The 18,487-nt window shown below is 36.5% G+C and overlaps 1 protein-coding gene across 1 annotated transcript in view; it reads left to right on the forward strand.

Annotated features, from left to right (window-relative positions):
* NAALADL2 (N-acetylated alpha-linked acidic dipeptidase like 2) overlaps window positions 1-18,487 on the forward strand; it is a 244,835-nt gene that overhangs the window by 173,541 nt on the left and 52,807 nt on the right. The window contains exon 11 of the mRNA XM_065640342.1: window positions 8,276-8,371. Coding sequence (XP_065496414.1) covers window positions 8,276-8,371 — 96 coding nt within the window. The remainder of the gene's footprint in view (window positions 1-8,275; window positions 8,372-18,487) is intronic.

The raw sequence follows: 18,487 nt of genomic DNA on the forward strand, positions 1-18,487 counted from the left end.
TACTCATTGTAGTACTCACCAGTACTACATTAATACATTAGTCCATCTGTTCGCTTGGATGCTAATTTAGTTGAATTTGGTAGTGAGAGCATGCTGAAATTGTTAAGGTTAATGACTCAGTGTTTTACAAGACAAAATACATTTGATGTTCAATTGATTGCTTGAGTTGTTTTATTGAATAATATGAATATTTAGCTACTTAATTTCATGGAAGAGCACCTTTGTTATTCCACTAATGTTCGCGAAAACTGATGACACCGTCATCAGTTGGATACATTACTTCATTCCAAAAGAATCTGTTTGTTCTCACAAATCCTAGTGCTTTGATGTCCCAAACATTCCACGGTGCATCCAGGAGGGGAAGGTTGTTTCTGTAAACCTGGTGTACAGTAACAAAAATACACAGCTTCTTTAGCATTCACACAAGTATCAGAACTTGGTTTGTAGCAGCAGGTATTAGTAGTGTGGCACTCAACTTTGTCTTGTAATACTTTAAAAAAAATCAAGATCACTGGACTATCAAACAACTGTTATATGATTTGAGTCAGTGATACATTCTCTCAAAATCTGCAGTGTTTGATTTATCTTATCATGGCTATTAAAGAACTGATTAATAAGGCTGTTGATAAATAAATATTGTCTTTGAAGACATTATATTTGTTCTTAGAAAAAGCCAATTCTGATTCTTACTGCAAAATAGTGAGCCTCCCACCTACACAGTATCTGTCTGGTGCATAAAATCAGAAATCTTCATTCAGCGTAATAATTCAAATATTCTTTTAAAGCAGTAAAAATAAAAATTGTACATAGGAAGCATCCAACCAGGAAATAAAAGTATTGTGTTTTATAATATTTGTGTCACTGGGATTCATGGCTTATAGCAGGACATAGGATGATCTTACTGGCACTGTATGTTTTCCACATAATTCGAATGATCAAAATTGGTCATAAAATGTTACAAAATGTTCTTGCATCCTTCACACCACACCCCTGCAAAGGTGTCCTCTCTTACATGTAGTGAATCTGAACTGAGCCTCCTTTTCCTGACCTTTGGAACCTTTGGGAAGACTCTCTGTGAGGTTCTAGATTTCTGGCTTGGACTATTTCCTCCTCCTTAAACTGCTGATTCTGCCTTCGGTTTTAAAAGCATCAATGGAAAACTCTAGAGAGGATTAAAGCTATGCAAGCATCCTGATACCTTAAAAGTTGCTTTCATTGTGCTGCAGTCTGTGAAATTATAGCTTTACAGTGATTATTTCAATTCACTTAATAATGCAAGGAATAAAATGTTAAATTAAAAGGGATGAGAGAAAAGTACTTATACCCTTTGCCTGTCTGACGACTGACTTGAGTTTTTCCAGCTACAATTGAGTTGAATAATAAAATAGATTGTGCAGCAGTGATTCCAATTATGCCTCTTCTGTTCTCTGTGGCATCTGATTTGGCAGGCCTTGCTTATTTTGTCCAGCATCTGGTGACATCACGAGGTCAATGCGCATCTTTACCAGAAATTAAAACAGGACATAGATTTGGTTTTATTTCTTTTCTAAAAGAAAACCGAGATGGTGAAGATACCAAAGAAAAGCCTCTTGTCAGAAACTCTTTCTGACATGCGCATTTTCACAAAGTAGGGTAATTCTCGCTTTGAATGAGACTTCTGACACACGTTAGGCTGTGCCAACTGCAAAGCTTTGCTTTCTAAAAATAACTCAAAAGCATGCACATTTTATTTATTTAGTTTCATTTAAGCAATAACCAGTAAAAAAACAACTGTTATATTGCTTTATAATCCTTTGTGGATTTTAGGGGGTAATATTTAACTAGATGTCAAGAGCATTTGCTCGAAAGGGAAAGTCAGCCCGCTAATGAGATTGAGAAGCGCACACTCTCTTCTGTGATATATTTGCAGCTTTAAGGGCCCTTATTAGTGAGAAATCCTATATGCCATACATTCATGCCTGGTGTTATTTCACTCATTTAGTTTAACCCACGCATTAGAGAACCACACTTTGCCTTTGGCATGTTCTTTGCTAGATAATCCACTTTTTCAGAAAATCTATTTAAAAATCTGCTTCAGTGTGCAGCACCCTCCTAAACTAAAAGTATTCCAGGTAGCTGGTGATAAGCCATATTTTAATCTATGGCATACCCTTTTCCATTACTCTTTTTTTATCTTTCTTGCAGTCAAACCTCTGGTTCAATCTCTTACACCCCGCCAGGAAAAAAAAAGGAAAACAGAGAAGAGATGATCTTTTAGCCTAGCTGAGGTGAAACACCTGTTTCACAAAGGAATACAGTTGTATATTTGCTGCCAAGACACCGTATGCCAATTGCTTGACTTGAGGTAAAATGGAAGAAGGAATTAGTGAGAGCCTGCAGTGCAGATTCCAGCGGTATTTTTGTTCTGCTCACTACTCCTTTATCTTTTTTTCTGACGGGCTTTTCTCCTTCATGCTATAACAAATTTTTGGCAATCATTTTGAATACAGATGTAGACAAGTCCTGGTGCAACTGTAAGCCTCTGGATTTCTGGGTAATAGTTTTGGCACTAGTATAACTTTACAGTGTGTGCTCTGCAGATGGATTCAACCTCCCAAATAAACTTGTTTCCCAGGTTGATTCTGAAGGTAAGCGCTGACCGCTTGCTTTGTGTTTTAGTGACCAGACACTGCATGTTTGTGTGTCCCCCTTATGTTGCTGCAATTCTCCTTGTGATACTGTTGTGTTACAAAAAGGCAGAAGCAGTGAAATAGGTTAATAGCTCATAGAACAGTCACAGAACATATATATGTGTGGACAGGTAACAGATTATATTCTCGGTCCTGATGCAGCAGAGGCTTTATACCCCTAAATTCTCCTCTGCTAGACATTATTCTTTGGTCTATGGGAAGAAAATAAACAGCTTTCTCTTGGCTTTTGTCCTTCTTCTTTGTATTTGCTTTGCAGACTAGCATCATTAGATTAGCATGTTTATACTGTTTGGCCTTCCTGTACAAATTTCAGAAGGATTTTTGCTCTCGCTGCTTGCTTTCTATTGTACCTTCCTAAGAGTCTTTGAATTTTGTGCTGTAGAAAATTGGTGGCACAAATATTGTGAAGTATTGAAGGGCAAAGCTGGCACAAATATGAATAGTACTGACAAATATTAACAAGGTTGGAGTCAAACTAAAGACTAAATATTGATCATTGTCACAGACTGGAGAAACTTCCACTGCATGTTTCTTTAAAAATACAATAAAAATGAAAACAAAAAGCCACAAACCCATGTATTTTGGAGGTATTAGTGTATTATTCACCAGGTTAAGGACAGATGGATATTTTCTTACAAATGCTGGGGAACATGCAGCAAGCAAGAAAAATCTGTTCAGCTATGGAGTAACAGCATATTATGGAATTATTAGTTGCATAATTTGAGTTTCCTAACTGGTAATTTAACTGTTTCTAAAGTAATAGTCAAAACAGGATTCTGTTGTGGATGTAGCATTGTCCTGGCCTAGTAAAGAAAATTGTTTATATGTACCACAGAACTATTTCCAGTTCTAAGACAGTGGCGGGGTGGGGGGGGTGTTTTGTTTGTTCATTTGTTGTGGGTTTTTTGACAGCAAAATAGATCTCTAAATTGTGTCTTGGTATTTATTCTGTTTCACATTAAATCGCCACAAGTGCTATGGGATTTTATTCATGATTTAAAATTCATTGGTTGATAGCTGGCATATAAATTGCAGGTATGCTGTAAGACACTACACAAAGGATGGCAAATTTAGTACCTTTAGAAGGTGAAACATTCTGTTCATTTAATTAGTTGAGGAAGGATAAGTTAGAAAAACGAGTCTAATAAATCAGAAGTGAATTTTAGTGCAAGCGTCCATCATAAATAAACAAGAGTAAGCCAAGTTTGGGGATTTAAGGGATTTTTTTTTTCTGCATTTTCGATCCCCATTTAATCGATTCATAAATCAATTAATTACTGTCATGAGACCTGAGGGCAGCAGGAAATTGGGTTCAAATTAAAAAGAAAAGGAGGCAATTTGTTTTAAGATTGAAAGTTGGATGTTCAATCGAAGTTTAATCAGAAGTGACCCATTATTTGAAAAGTGGAACATCAATGTCTTTCTAATTTCACAGAATGCTTCATTAAATGAGTATTGAAAAGATGAGGTTAACTGATCATTCCAAAAGGAAGATGAGACAAAGGGGGGTTTTGGAAGCCCGCTTCCAAGTATATGGTATGTCATTTCTTTTCTGAAGCGCTCATAGAGAAACCAAACCATTACACTGGGAATTCAAGTATTATTGGTGTGGTCCTTTCTAGGCTGTACAGATTGTGGGATACCAACAGCTTCATATCAGGAGTGGGAATGTTCTTAATCCATTTGGGTAGCTGTGTACTGACAGAATAATTTACAAAAGGTGATAAACTTTGAGGAGAAAATTTTCACAGGCATGGCTGGAAGTTGGGCCTCCTAAATTTTAGGGTGTCTCACAGTGGCGTGACCCTGAAAAAGTCCTTCCATATAAGTTGATACCATCTTGAGAGCATTCAGGTGTGCGTTGTACAAAGTGCGGTGATAACTGGTGCCTGACCAGAGGTGAAGGCAGATGAGTTCTGTTTAGGAAGTGAGTGTGGGAGAGTACGAGGACAGCAGCTATAGCTGGAATTCCTACTGTGGGTGAAAACCAGAAAGAAATAATATGGTTGTTTTTAGGGCTCTTTAGATTAGCATGTCTTTTTCTCAGTGTGTATTTACTAGAAATTTGCCTAGCAAATTGCCATTAAAAAAAAAAAGGCAAGTAAACCAATGCTTGTTATTGTGAGCTTGCTGAAAGAATAAATGAGGAGTCCGATTCAGTTTCTCGCTGTTGGAAATTGTTGCTCTTGCTGTTAAATGCTGAGAGGAACTCTTGAAACGTCATCTGGACTCGTATCTCTGCCATGTGCTCCCTGGGATAAAGAGTGGGCTTCTGTTACTTGGACAGTTCACGCAGCTTTCCCTGATGAGCCTAGTGCTCGGAAGACAATAAAAGGCAAGAGAAACGGAATATGTTTGCCTTTCTAGTAGCTCTTTATGGAGGGGTCTTTTATGGAGAGAAAAAAAAAAGGAACAACAACCGTTTTAAACATTTCCCTTTCTAAATGCAGAGCAAGATATTTCACGTCAGGAAGTTATTTCAGATAGTAATCTTGGATTAACTCTTTGCAAGTATTATCTGTCTATACCAACACACAGAATAACACACACACACAAAATAATAGATGTTATCTATAAATATGTACAAATATATGAAATTGTATTTATTTGATTTATTTCATTCGCACTTTGTTTTCTGGGCAGAAAGCTTAATCATGCAAAAATACTCAAGCCTGCTTGACACAGTGATTCTGTATGACTCCTTTTTGAGCTCTTAGCAGGTAGAGCCTTGTTTCCGTTGTGAGTTGCCACATGTGATGAAAACATGTGTTTTGATTTATTTGCTTATTATTGCTTACTTATGTTGTGTTCCTTTGGAAGGAGCAAGACCTTTTGTTTCATAAAGGCACCTAGATTAAGAGAATGGGTATGAATGCCTACTTTGTATCTCTTCTTTGTATCTCTCACCATTGAATGTGAGATGAATGAAGGAGTACGAGAATCCTAACCTGTGCTCTGCAGGTGTGTGTCCAGAGTATGGTGAGATACAAGCTGGTTAAGTGGTGTTTCCTGCTTTACAGGCATCTGGTCCATCAAATCTTGGATTCTAAAGAAAGAATATTTGTTTAGGTGGAGCGATAATCTGATCTTGTGTAGCAAATCTAATTCAGTAGTTATTCCCTTCACTGACTCTCAGGTACTCAAGAATGAATATAAATAATGTAATTCTAAGTTATTGATTGCAATTATGTAAATGATGATGAACAGCATTAGCACCACCGTAGCAGAATGACAGTGTTCCTCAACCTCCCCCCAGTCAAATGACATGACTCTGTAAACTGGTGCGCAAACTTAAAACAAAGATGAATAGGTGTCATGAATTAGTCTTGAAGCATGTATTTTATCTTATAATAAATGACTTTGTGCATCATCTTCCTGAGATCTAAACAAACAAAAAAAAAAGTTTTCTGAAGGGAAGAATGACTTCATTTGTTATTCTGATACTTCTGTGACAAATTATATAACACACAGATGCATCGCTGAACACAAAAAATTGTATAAGTCGGTGCTGGTTATATATATATATTTTTTTTTCTTTTTAAGGAAGTGTTTGGAGCTTACTACCACAAATAATCTTCTAGGAACGTATTGAAATACTGATAGAGTATTGATCGTGGAGGCATGAATTTGTAGAAAAAATTAACAAGCAAAATTACCAGCAATATAGCATACCTTTTTGAGACATACTTTTCCTTGAGTTTTCCTGAACATGTCAGTGAGACATGTCAGACTTTTCAAAGAAGGTTAATTTAACTGTGAAGTACTAGCTCAGGAGGTGAATTGAGCAACTGTAGGGAAGTTCACCTAAGTTGAGGAGTTTTGAGCAGAGTGTATTGACATATCACATCACTGATACGATTTTAATGCATGTGTCCCACAGTTGTTCGGCAAAAGAGCTACTGGTGCTGTGCCCGATCAAGAACTAGCTCTGACCCGCACGATGCACTGTGTTGTGTAGTATAATACAAAAAAATTTCAATTCAGCAGGCATAGATCAGATGCCACCATTTTAACCGCCGGGGTACATAAGTAAGGTACTTTATATTGTTTTTTTTTCAAGGAAGAGCATAGGCATTTTTTTTCTCTGCTTGTTTTTAACTTTTTTGTTTGAATTGAAGTTAACAGTTCTTTTAGCTAAGGTGCTATTTTTCTTCAGTCTTTGTATGGCTTAGAACCCAGCATGTGAAAGAGCAAAGCTCAGTCACATAAAAAAGAGTTTGTACTAGCCAGAACAAAGCATCTAAATTGTTTGTCTCTCTCATTTGCTCACTTCCTGATGTTTAAAACAATAAACCCTACAGATTGTTTTTAGCAAGTGAAAAGGGAGTGGAGCGCCAGCCTTACAAATTAATCCTGTTAAAGCTCAGGTCAGTTTTAAGATTTTTATTTTTTTTTTTTTTTTAACCAAAGCTTTATTTGGGCACTGCTCAGCATACAATTTCTGAATGAAAATAACTTTATGGCTGGTGAGGTATGTGTTGAGCATCATTACCAGATTTAATGCTCCTGAAAAGGGGCCTCACTTCTTGTGAATACAGAGTATGAGACAGAAGCTATTGAAGACCAGTATATATCAAGATGCTTTTGTACTGAACTCATTGCTCTTGGTGAGCAGTGAGTGAATTTAAAGCATGCTCACCACATCGAGCATCTCAGTCTCTCAAGATTCACCTCTACACCTATTTTTATGCCAGGTGGGGATTACATGGCCACTAGGTTCTTGGCTTTTCCAAGAGAGGCAGTTCAGGTCATGCCTAAAAAGCAACACCAGAGGTACTTCACAAAAGCAAGGATAATTTTAGGATGTGTGTCTCAGGAGTTATAGGGATGGAGAGAAAGATTTTTCTTTTCAGGTTAGTTTCTGGATTATTATACCAGCTTCAGCAACATAGGTTTAAAATAATTCCCGTTTTAGGCATGTGTGCACCTTTGAGGCTTGGGTTTTGTATTAAATTGGTTTGCTTTTTTTCAGTTCACACCTGCGTATCAGTTTGCTCTTTCCATGTGACAGTAAATATGCAACCAAATGTATTGATTTCTTACAGTGCAAGAAGAGACAAACATCTTGTACAAATAATATATTAAGATATCCTGGTGTTAAAGAATGATCAGCCTAAGGGATATAATTCTAGGGAACTGACCAAAACCCCATATTATGTAGATGATACTACTGTACACAGAAGTAGGATGGTTGCAGAAGATAAAAGTATTTCTTTGATTATTGTGTTTACCTTTCTTCTGAAGACTAAATCATAACGTACTTAATAAGATGTCTGATTGCTGCCTAGCTCAGAATGAAATCTGTATGGTTATTTTTTCTTCCTCTAGGCAAAATTTTTAGCTGCTTTGGGAAGAATAATTACAAAGGCAACTGCTGTTCCGGAAATAAAGTAATAAGGCTTAGGGGGTTTTGCTTCTTTGGGGGACTTGGAATCAGTTATTTAGATCAGTGAAATAAGTTCTAATAATTGGCAAAACTGAGGAATAATTTGAAGGGTTGTTCAATATCTGGACAAAATCCAATAAGCATTTGAAGGAGGAAATCTATGTGGAATCCTAAAAGGCTTCTTCTTTCTTTCTCACAGAATTCTAGCTTTCTCTCTGAAGCTCTTTTTCCTGTACATAAAACAAAAACTGAAGAGCTGGATCCCTCCTTCAGCCTGCACGAGACCATTGCAAAGGTAACAGAAATGGAGATCTCATTTACACGTACTTTCTTTCACATGGCCAAATCTGAGTATGTTCATAATTGTGGAAGATAATTTGTTTTGTCCTGTGGATACTTTGAATGTAGTTTAAAGTAGTGGAGTTTTTTTTCATTGAGATTCACCTTTGGATTATTCTTTACTGTTATATTGTTCAACTTGTGTGATCAAAACACTTTTATGAACAAATGCTTCCTCTTATGTGATTCAGTTGTATTTGCATGGTTCACATTAAACTTATTGGCATGAGTGCAGGGTGTTGACCCCCACTAGGTGGCAGGAACTAGCAATTTTGTTGCTGTGAATTTTGTCAGTGAAGAGGGTTCTCTGAGGGCACCTTCCCATGCACAGATGGTTGGTTTTAGGAGCCTGCACAATGTGCTCACATGAGAGGAAGGGGCAGCCATCCCTTGATTCTGAAGAGTGCTCTACAGAGGGGACGCTCCCAGAGTTAATGTGTTCTAACACCCCTCTGTATAATACTGCCTCTGTTATTTATTAATACAATCATTCCTTGCTCTAAAGTGCTCTTTCTTCACTCTGTCCACTCAGCAAGCCCTATCTCTACAAAGAGACAAGACTACTTAATGGATTCGTACGCTTCTTGTAATTAGTTTTCTTATAAACCAGAGCTATGTGGACCTCACTAACAGATTTCTTTGTTTATTCGGAGTGACTTCTTTTGGAAAAGCAGCTGTTGTTGAAACATTTCTTTTGGCAACAACAAAAATAAATTCACAAAAATCAGCATTGTGCAGATTTAGCATGTGGGCGGATCAGCATCTCTGGCAAAATAGACAGTGACTGACCTTGGGGTTTTTAGGGGGTTGTGGGTTGTTTTTTTTTTTAAAAAAAAAAAAAAGTACGGATTCCTAGACATTCTTTTGAAGCTTGGCAGAGTCTGACTAGTTAAGGAACAATCACAAGACAAGAGTCTTCTGTGAAACCCTTTTAGTGGAATTGATGGGTTTTAAGCCATCCTTGATGCCAAAGTGACTGAAAAGATTCACTATATTTCTTCCTAAAGACTGAGAGAAGTAGGTATGTGATTATTTACTGCATAATTAATTTGTCATTTACTAATTAACATGTGATGGGCCATGTGTAATCTGAATAATCTGTATTTCAGTATTTGCTCTATAATGTTGACTAACACATAAAAATATTTATTAGATAGTTGACTTGAAGCATTTTGATGCTGTGTAAATTGTTACAAATTGTTTTAAGTAGGTTCACTGAACATTACCATTTTCTTTGATAGAACTTGGGGAAGATTGCACTAGGATATGACTATATTTCCATTTTGCTTTTCAGACTGTAGCCCAGAATGCTTTTATAAAGATGAATAGCATATACAGTATTGGAGTGAGTTCCTTAGCTGGTGATTGTGTCAACTTTAACTTAGCTTAATTGATCTTAAAGTAGCTTCTGGAGAGCTTGAACAGCAACATTTTATAAATTTCATCTACTGTTTACTTTTCTTTATAGTTAGATATAGATGTTGTTAACTAAGCATTTTTAATGTTATTCCTTATTCTGAAATCTTCATCTTTTCACTGTGGTGCGTTGAACAGATGAGGCCAAGTTACCTTCCAAAGATTAGAAATCCCCAGTTTTATATTAAATTACTCATATTTGAAAAAAAAGCATAGTGAGAAGTTAGCTTGTAGTTAGAGTTTACACTCCTCAGTGGAAGTTAATGCTCCTCAATAGGTACCTGTCAACTTACTCTGTATGTTCCATTGCAATTGCAAGTAAAACAGGCTTCAGAAATTTTAACTTTTAATTTCAAAAGATTTTTCAGACAAACCTGTTTTTTATGGTAAAAGAAATTAAATATCAAAATGTATAAAATTCAGAATTTAATAATTTTCATTGTCTTTTTCCTCAAAAATTGTTTGTATTACTGGAGTAATACAAAACACAGTTAACCAGCTATAATGTGTTTGAAGACTATGAAAATGAAGTTTTCCATTGTATTAGATTACAGGAGTTCAAACTGTAGGAAGTTCAAGTTGAGAAAAGACTTGTGAGGTTTTGGAGACCAAATCTTGGAAAATAAATCAAAAATATTGTAGGTCCATAGTTTATAGCTTATTGTAGCAGCAAGCTGATAGCTTATGGCAGCATTCTGCCGTATCTGAACTAAAGATTTTGTGATCTTCAGAGTTTAGAACAGTCTAAGGCCTAGACCCAGGAAATAATACACTGCGTTCATATATTAATGTAATACCTTTTGTTTCAATGATTACTAATTTCACTATAGTATCCCTTTCCAATAAATAATAAATTTTTAACAATATTTTTTGCTTCCGTTAATAATCTTTGTATTTTGTTTCCTGAGGCAAACCTTGATGGCCAAATAAGCAAAAGGGCAAAAAATTGTTTCATAGCACTGAAAAATCTATTTTCCATATGTAGAAGCGTGTATTTTACAGCTGCTTATGTGAGAGACTGTATTTAAAATTACAGTCTCCGTTGCTTTAGTGACCAGCTGAGACCCGACCTGAATGACTCTGCATCTATCAGAACGTAAACAGTAATTGATATTTTTGAGACACAGTTGGTACATATTTCTTGAAACTTATTTTATCATATCAAATTGAGGTTTGGAATCTGAGAAAATACTGAATTCAATGAAAAAAGCTATACTGGTGCTGGTTGGTGATTACTGTAAAAGTAATATTTACTAAATTGAGATTTATTCATTCAGACCTGGCAGTGAAGATGTTACAGAGTGGAGATATCTGGAGAGAAAAAAAAAAACAAACATCTGAAAAAAAAGTGTTAAGAAGTAATATCTATTACTAAATTTCTTGTGGATTGATGGTTTTGTAGTGGAGGAGGGTTTGACCTGGTTTGGGTCTTTTTTGTATATTCAAGAGCATTAGATATGGACAAGCCAATTTACCCAAGCTGATTGATTTCAGAAGTCTTTGTTGACACATAGTCTGCAGAGTAGGAACAGCCTCTCTAGATATGAACAAAATTCCATTTGGTACAAAAGCCTATGACTGGTAGGGACAAATAGTAGATTCTTGGGAAATAAATATGTAAAATCAGGGAATCATAGCACGATGCTTCCTCTGGTGTACTTTCCCACTCACTGTCACCTGGCAGTGCAGCATTTCTTAGGCTCATAGTCACATTTCTACACCAATTTCCAGCTCCATTAACGTGTAGTTATCTGTGTCCTTTTTGAATTTGTTGGCATTCTGACTTCCATAACATCCCATAGCTACATTTTCCACAATTTACTTCCCCTCCCACACTTACTTTAAACTTGCTGCTTTTTTATTTCACTAGGTCTTTTCTCCCTTTGGCATGAGAAATAATAAACAAACACACTGTTTATTTTTCCATACCAGTTGCTTTCCTTTCTAAGCTGTGTTGTGTCCCAGTGTAGTAACCACTTTGAGCTGTCCTCATAGCTCAGTCATTCCTGCCTAATAATACGTAACCTCTGTACTTATGCAGCTCTGTGGCATCTCTTTTGCTTTGAGGTAATTAGAACTACGTACCATATTCAACATGTTGGATCACTAACAATGGAAGAATTTCAACATAAATTTTTATGTGAGGTTCAGTGTAAGAACAAACAGCCAGCTAATTGTGGCTTCTGCTCTCCGAAGACAGTAGTTACTTGAATTTCATGAACACTTTGAGAAGGAGGAGATTGCTGAATGTGGCAGGTAAAATGAATGAGAAATGTGCAGCTATTAAGGAGATAGATCTGTAATCCGAGTGCTTAGAATATCTAATTTGTCAGAACCGTTGTCAGATCAATACATCTTAGATCTTGGCACTTTAAAGGTAGATTTAGGGTAGGTTGCTGAAAGACCCAGTCTGATCTGAAAGATTCAGAGAAGAAAGAGAAATATGTAGGCTTCATTGTGGTGAAGAACCAAGACATTCATTACAGCAGTGTGTTGCAGTACAAAATTCAGTGGTATCTTAAATGAGATTTGCAGACCTTGTAATTTCAAGTGCATTTTATAATACATATATCAAGTATTAAAATGGAGAAATGTGTGCCTGTGTGGCAGAGAATGGGTTTTCCCATCAGACCAGAAGTCTGGTGAAACTCCGTTGTTATCAGATGCATACTCAGAAGAGTCTGTGCTGTTTTTCAGTAAGTTTCATCAGTGTTATTCAGCACAGTGTTTCATGGTAACTAGTCAATTGGAGTTATTAACAAGTTTGAAAATACTTTTGTGTTATGAGGTATGCTCACTGGAGTAGCTTAATAAAACTCAAATTATGCAGTTCTAAAAGCCTTAATGGCAGTCTCCCAACAGGGAGTGCCACTGGAGCCACTTACCCAGTATCAGCCATGGAATAATAATAATCTTTTATTGATTTTTACTTTGGCAGGCACCACAGTGTTGAAAGGTATGCCAAAAGTGACATAATTGGGTTTATGACAAGTTATGGGTGCTGACAGATAACTCTTGAGAAAATTATTAGTGATCCTGATTATTCTATGCTTAATTACGGAGCTGCATAAAGAATTAACTGCCGTAATGCAATTAACTTCTAAACATTAAATAAAACAGCAACAGGGAGGCATGTTTCCATTTCAAGGGGAAATAAGGTTCTTTTGTTACCTGTTGTGTAGTATTTATTTTTTATAAAAAAAATATAAAGACTTCCAAGATGATGACAAGTAGATTCTTTTCTTGAAGCAAATGGAATGAAAACTACTGGACTGCAGGACTGTTGGTAAATGAAATTCACATTTTGACAACAGATTAAGGTATAGCACTAGAACAATGATTTGAGGAATTCTCCAACAAGATTGTACTGTTCTGTTCTTTTGAAGCATCGAAGGATATATATTCCCATTTACCCGTTGTCTAGATTCATTAATTCTGTAATACAAATGTAGGGAATACCCATTCGTCTTGGCGATGCAATGATATCCATAACTTTGGTAGTTTCGTTCTCTGTTATCTTCCTGAAAATCAAAATCTGTGGTTTGGCGCATACATCTGCTAAATATTTTAATCTTCATGTATGGTATCTGTGAATGAGCTCTCTTTTTGTATGCTTCTGTACTGAAAAATCTAAAAGTAACTACGGAGAGATATATGTATATATAAGTGATAGATGAGATTTACACATTTAAAAAAAATATTGGATTTACGAAACATAAGATAATACAACATATGTAAATTAACTTTTAGGTGGCAAACTCTTACAATCGCAACGACTGAGAGTGCAGATTTTGAATCAGTTGAATAATACCGTGAAGAACTGTATTAATGCAGTTTCCTGCCAGGGTTCAAAACAAAATCTCATTGTACTCAATCAGCTTGAAATTTCTTTGCATTTCACTGAAGCATCTGTTGTAGTTTTGGCAAGGTTGCAGTCTCCATAATATCCGGTGGAAATGTTTTCACAAACCGTGTACAGCAAATCTATGTTGCAAAGTTTTACCAGAAACATTTCTGGCAGCATGTTATTACTGGCAGAGCTGTCTCAGCAGAGCACATTCACACCCACGTGCTGGTCCCACGACAGCATGTGCTCTTTGGTATCAGGTTGTTCTTGAAAAAGCTGTGTGGCATTGTGCTTACGCGTCCCAGTGGCCTCTGCATCGTGCAGCTGTACATCTGCATCTCCATTGATGCATCTCCTTTTTTCATTTAAAAATGTCCTCTATGTAGAACTAGAGGATTTGGCAGAATTGTTTAAGACTTCCAAACAGCAGAGACAGAATATTACTCTAGTCAGAGTTACAGCACTTAAAGTGTTAAAGTGTTTGTGTGGTGCATGCAGAATGGTTCAGAAATCAAAAATCTGATGCACTTGAGTATATTGCATACCCAAATGAAGCCCAGAAAACGTTTTATCCAGGAAAATATATGGCAGCCTTCCCCCACGTCACTGTGTGGTTTGCTAATTGGAAATTCTTGCTGTGTGCCTTGATTTCCATCATGAAAATGTGACACATTGGCATGTCAATATTCACAGGTAATTTCTCCAGTTAACTTTCTTCAGTGATGTATTCCTTTTGATGCCATTTTTAAAATTCCTGTCTTCAATCACGCGTGTCATACTTCCACATCATTTCTCAGTCTCTTCATCGTCATACTTCCAAAGACATGAGTTCTGCACAGACCAGTAGAGCTCTCATGCCTTTTTAAAGACAAATTATGTTATGATTTTATACTTTCAAAACAAGTTATCCAAACTTACAACCAACAAACATGAATATGGACCAGGGGTAGGTGGCAGAGTTGCTGAATGAAGTTAACATAACAAAAGCACAGTTCTCAGTGTATGAAGTGAGAACCAGGCTGGAGGACCTGATTAATATCCATATTTGAGACAATCCACTGTGATACTGAATTTGAAGATGTGGAGTTTGACCTTGTTTTGAAGATATCAGAATTGTCTGCAGTATTGTTTGTCCGCTCTGTCACGCGTAAAAGCACCTGTATGGGGTCCTTTTGCCTGAGAAATTGCAGGATGACTTGGGGCATCCCTTGATTTTTCCATTTGTCCTGCCACAGCTGGCAGCAATTCATGGTGTTTTAGCAGCTCTCAGCTGCCATGAGTTCACGTATCGGTATAGGTGCAGCATAATGCACCAATTCCGTAACTTAAATGACTTGCTTTATTTTACTTATCAGCCTCTCATATGCTGGTATTGAGCATCTTACTGGTATTCACGCCTTATTGGTATTTGAGGTGTGCAGAACTATATTGTCTGTGATGACAGTCTCACTGAATTAGCACAAAACCAAATTTATCTGAATTTTTCTGCAAAGAGGTGTAGCCCAATTCACCAGAATTCACAGAAATGGTTTGATTTAGCACATATTCTCTTAAGCACACAAGTGAGAGTTTTAGTTTTACCTTTAGCTTTCATGCGTGAAGGAACATATAATGCAGTTCAAGCAGAGGGTAAATACAAACCTGCTGAAAACTCCCTTCTGACAACGTGTACTTTATTCTGTAGCTATTGTCAGCAGCAATAAAAACAAAGCAAATCCAATGGTATAAACTGGCAGAGCAACTTTGGGGATGCTGTGTGAATTGTGGTGAACAGGGAAGTAACGATATTTAATGGAAAAAAAAAATGGGGATTTTCTCAGCATTAGATGTGAAAGAGGTGACTTTGCTGCTAAAGACATGAGGTGTTCTGACAGAGAGTCATGCCGCGTTTGGACAGACAGCATATTGTCTACCTGTTCTAGCCTAGTTAGGGTAGATTCGCTTGGATTTTTTCAGTAGTTCTTTGTTCCTAAAAGCAAGTAGCCTCAAGGGCTCTTGCACTTTATACTTGAACACTGATGGATAAAGACTAGGTAATAAAAAGAAGTTGAGATTGCAGAACCCCTGGTAAAAATTTGATGAACCAGCTGCACTGTCCAACACAACTTCACTTGGTTCACTGAGTTATTAATAAACAACCACATTCCACTACCCCCCTGAAATTTTTCACATCTTTCCTGCTAATAACACCTTCAAAATGGAAGAAGCGTTACAGGACAGAACTAATTCAATTTCCTCCTGTGCCATTTATTCATGAAGTTGTGGAAAGATGTCAAGACTTGAGTATTCAAAGATTGTTTCTGGGATTCTTTTTAAGTGACTGGAATTTAATGTTTTCAGCTTAGAGAACTCTTGACAACTATGAAAATTTCAAAATAACCAGGAAACCATGATTCCAATGAACAAGAGGAGCTGAATGAACAGGAACATTTCACCAGAATTAGTAGCACAATTTGTGTAGAAACCACTCCCATGTGGTTTGTGAACTGTCTGTGCACAGTTCTAACTGTTTGATTCTCTGACTGTCAGGAGAGAATTATTTCTACATTCGTTAAATCTTTTTGATATTGCAACAAGACTATATATTCTTTCAAAAAAGTTAGCATTGGCTTCTGTTGGAAGGTTTCTTAACCAGATTCTGTTTAGAACGACACACTTCCTGAATTCCTCTTTCAGACCTAAATTTTACTCAGTTGCTCTCAAGATTTGTCTGTCAACTGTCAGTAAAAAAAGGAAAAAGATCATTGCCTCATTTTTCAAGCTAGACTTGCGATTTAGTGGAAGTAAATAAATACATGTCAACTCCATCTGATCCAAACACATGATAAACATATAAGTTGCTACATAATGCATCATTTTAAATCTTATGATAGAAACCCAGGATTGGTGTTGTTTACACATCTTATAGAAGACTTTTTTTTTTACTCCAAATCACAGCAGTCTGACTAAGCAAAAGGCAATAAGGTAGGAGTGAGAGGAAACATTGCTTGATCTACATTTTATATATGAGAAAATGAAATACCATGGGTCGAAAATGGTTTTTACAGTAATTGAGCAACTACTTTGTCTCCTCACCTGAATTCAGCCTTGACTTGCAGAATCTGGTGATTTGTCTTACACTGTAGACAAAGACTGGGGCATATTTCAAAGCTGAAGTTGGAATTGAGCACGTGTTTCAGATTTGCTGGAATTTCAACTACTGGCTGTGACCAAGTGGACAGTCTTCTACTATGTACTTGAGCCATGAGAGTGCCCGTGTTAGGGGGACTTACCTGCCTTGGAAATAAGTCAGCAATGCCTTCATTTACTGTGCCTTATTTTGGTTATGTTGAGATTTGTGAACTGGCTGCAACTCTAGCTGGTTGCTGAGTGCTGCATTGGTGACAGACTCTCAGCAAAGATGTTCATGATAGATATCTATTTTTTTTTGGGGGGGGTCTTTTTTTTTCCTGGTGGTTGATGATGATAATTGTACAAAGAAGTATATTTATTGCACAAGTCAAATGATTGTTTCCAAGTTCTCCAATAGTGCTTTTTGTACTGGGTGACAGGAACACTTTATATCCATTTTTTAATTTCAAAAATGTGTTTGTTAGAGGGATACCGAATAGTGGGGCATATGCATGCATTTTTTAAGAAATGTCAACATATTTATTTTTATTCAACCACTGAAATCCAACAACAGAAAAAAGCAAATCTGAAGTTTGCTACTTTAATAGGCAGGAATATGCCTGGGGTTATTTGAATTTTCCCGTATGTTTCCCACTATCCTACTCTTCACACATTATTTTCTGATCTTATCAGAGTATTATTTTATTAATCCATTTTTTAGCATCAGTACTACTGTAGGAATTTGTTATTGGTTAACAAATACTTTGTCTGCCAAAGATTCAGTCTTTTTTCTTGGCACACATGTACTGACTTTGGTGCTGTGCAAGGAAGATGTGTTTTTCTTTAAACAAGGCACTTGCATTCTAGAGGAATAGTTCCTTTGGGTACTCTAAAAGTATCTTGTCTGTTGTATTAACTCACTGTATTAGCTATTTCTGTCTTCAGATCTTTTGACAGAGAAGTCAAATCAGACAATCCTTTCCCCAAAGTGTGCCTCTTAAAACACTAAGTTTTAATAGCAATAATGGAGTAATGACTCTTTTTCTTTTTTAACATAATCCAGTTTGCATATGAATGAGTATGAGGTCAAGGCAGTGGAACTTCAGTATGTGCTTAAGTGTTTTTTAGCAAGAGGTGGAAATAGCTGCTTAAGTATTATGAATGAATTAATCGGTTTTGCAAACAACGTGCAGAAATACCTGGGGAAATACAGCTGCTAAGATGTATGTTTATTTTTTCATTTTATTTCTTAGACCATTGTTGTAACTTCCTTTGGTGTACAGTTCAACAATGTATTACTGACATGTTTTCTCTTTATTTTTTCTTTTTTAAATTATTTTCTTAATTTTTTTATTTTATTCCATGATATAACTTCAAACACATCAGAGCTTTACAGATGCTGGAGTTTCCTTTGTGAGCTGAGTTCTGAATTCAAAACCAGATTTTCAAGAGTTTGGTTTCCCTTAAGGAATTTTAAAATGTCACATTTTTCCAGGAGACTTAGCCCAAACCAGTGTTCCAAATCTTGTCTTTAAATGTCAACACCTGTTTCAGCATCAGACAGATAGCTGAACTCTGCTGGAACCATCCTCTTGGTGCTGAGTGTTTCTTGGGATTGTGGCCATCCAGAGAGGGGAGTATAAGACTAAAATTAAATGTCTATACAGTGGGTAAGAAGAAATGTGTGTCCTGGAAAAA

The sequence above is a fragment of the Caloenas nicobarica genome, chromosome 8, assembly GCF_036013445.1.
Source record: "Caloenas nicobarica isolate bCalNic1 chromosome 8, bCalNic1.hap1, whole genome shotgun sequence".
Classification (NCBI taxonomy): Eukaryota; Metazoa; Chordata; class Aves; order Columbiformes; family Columbidae; genus Caloenas; species Caloenas nicobarica.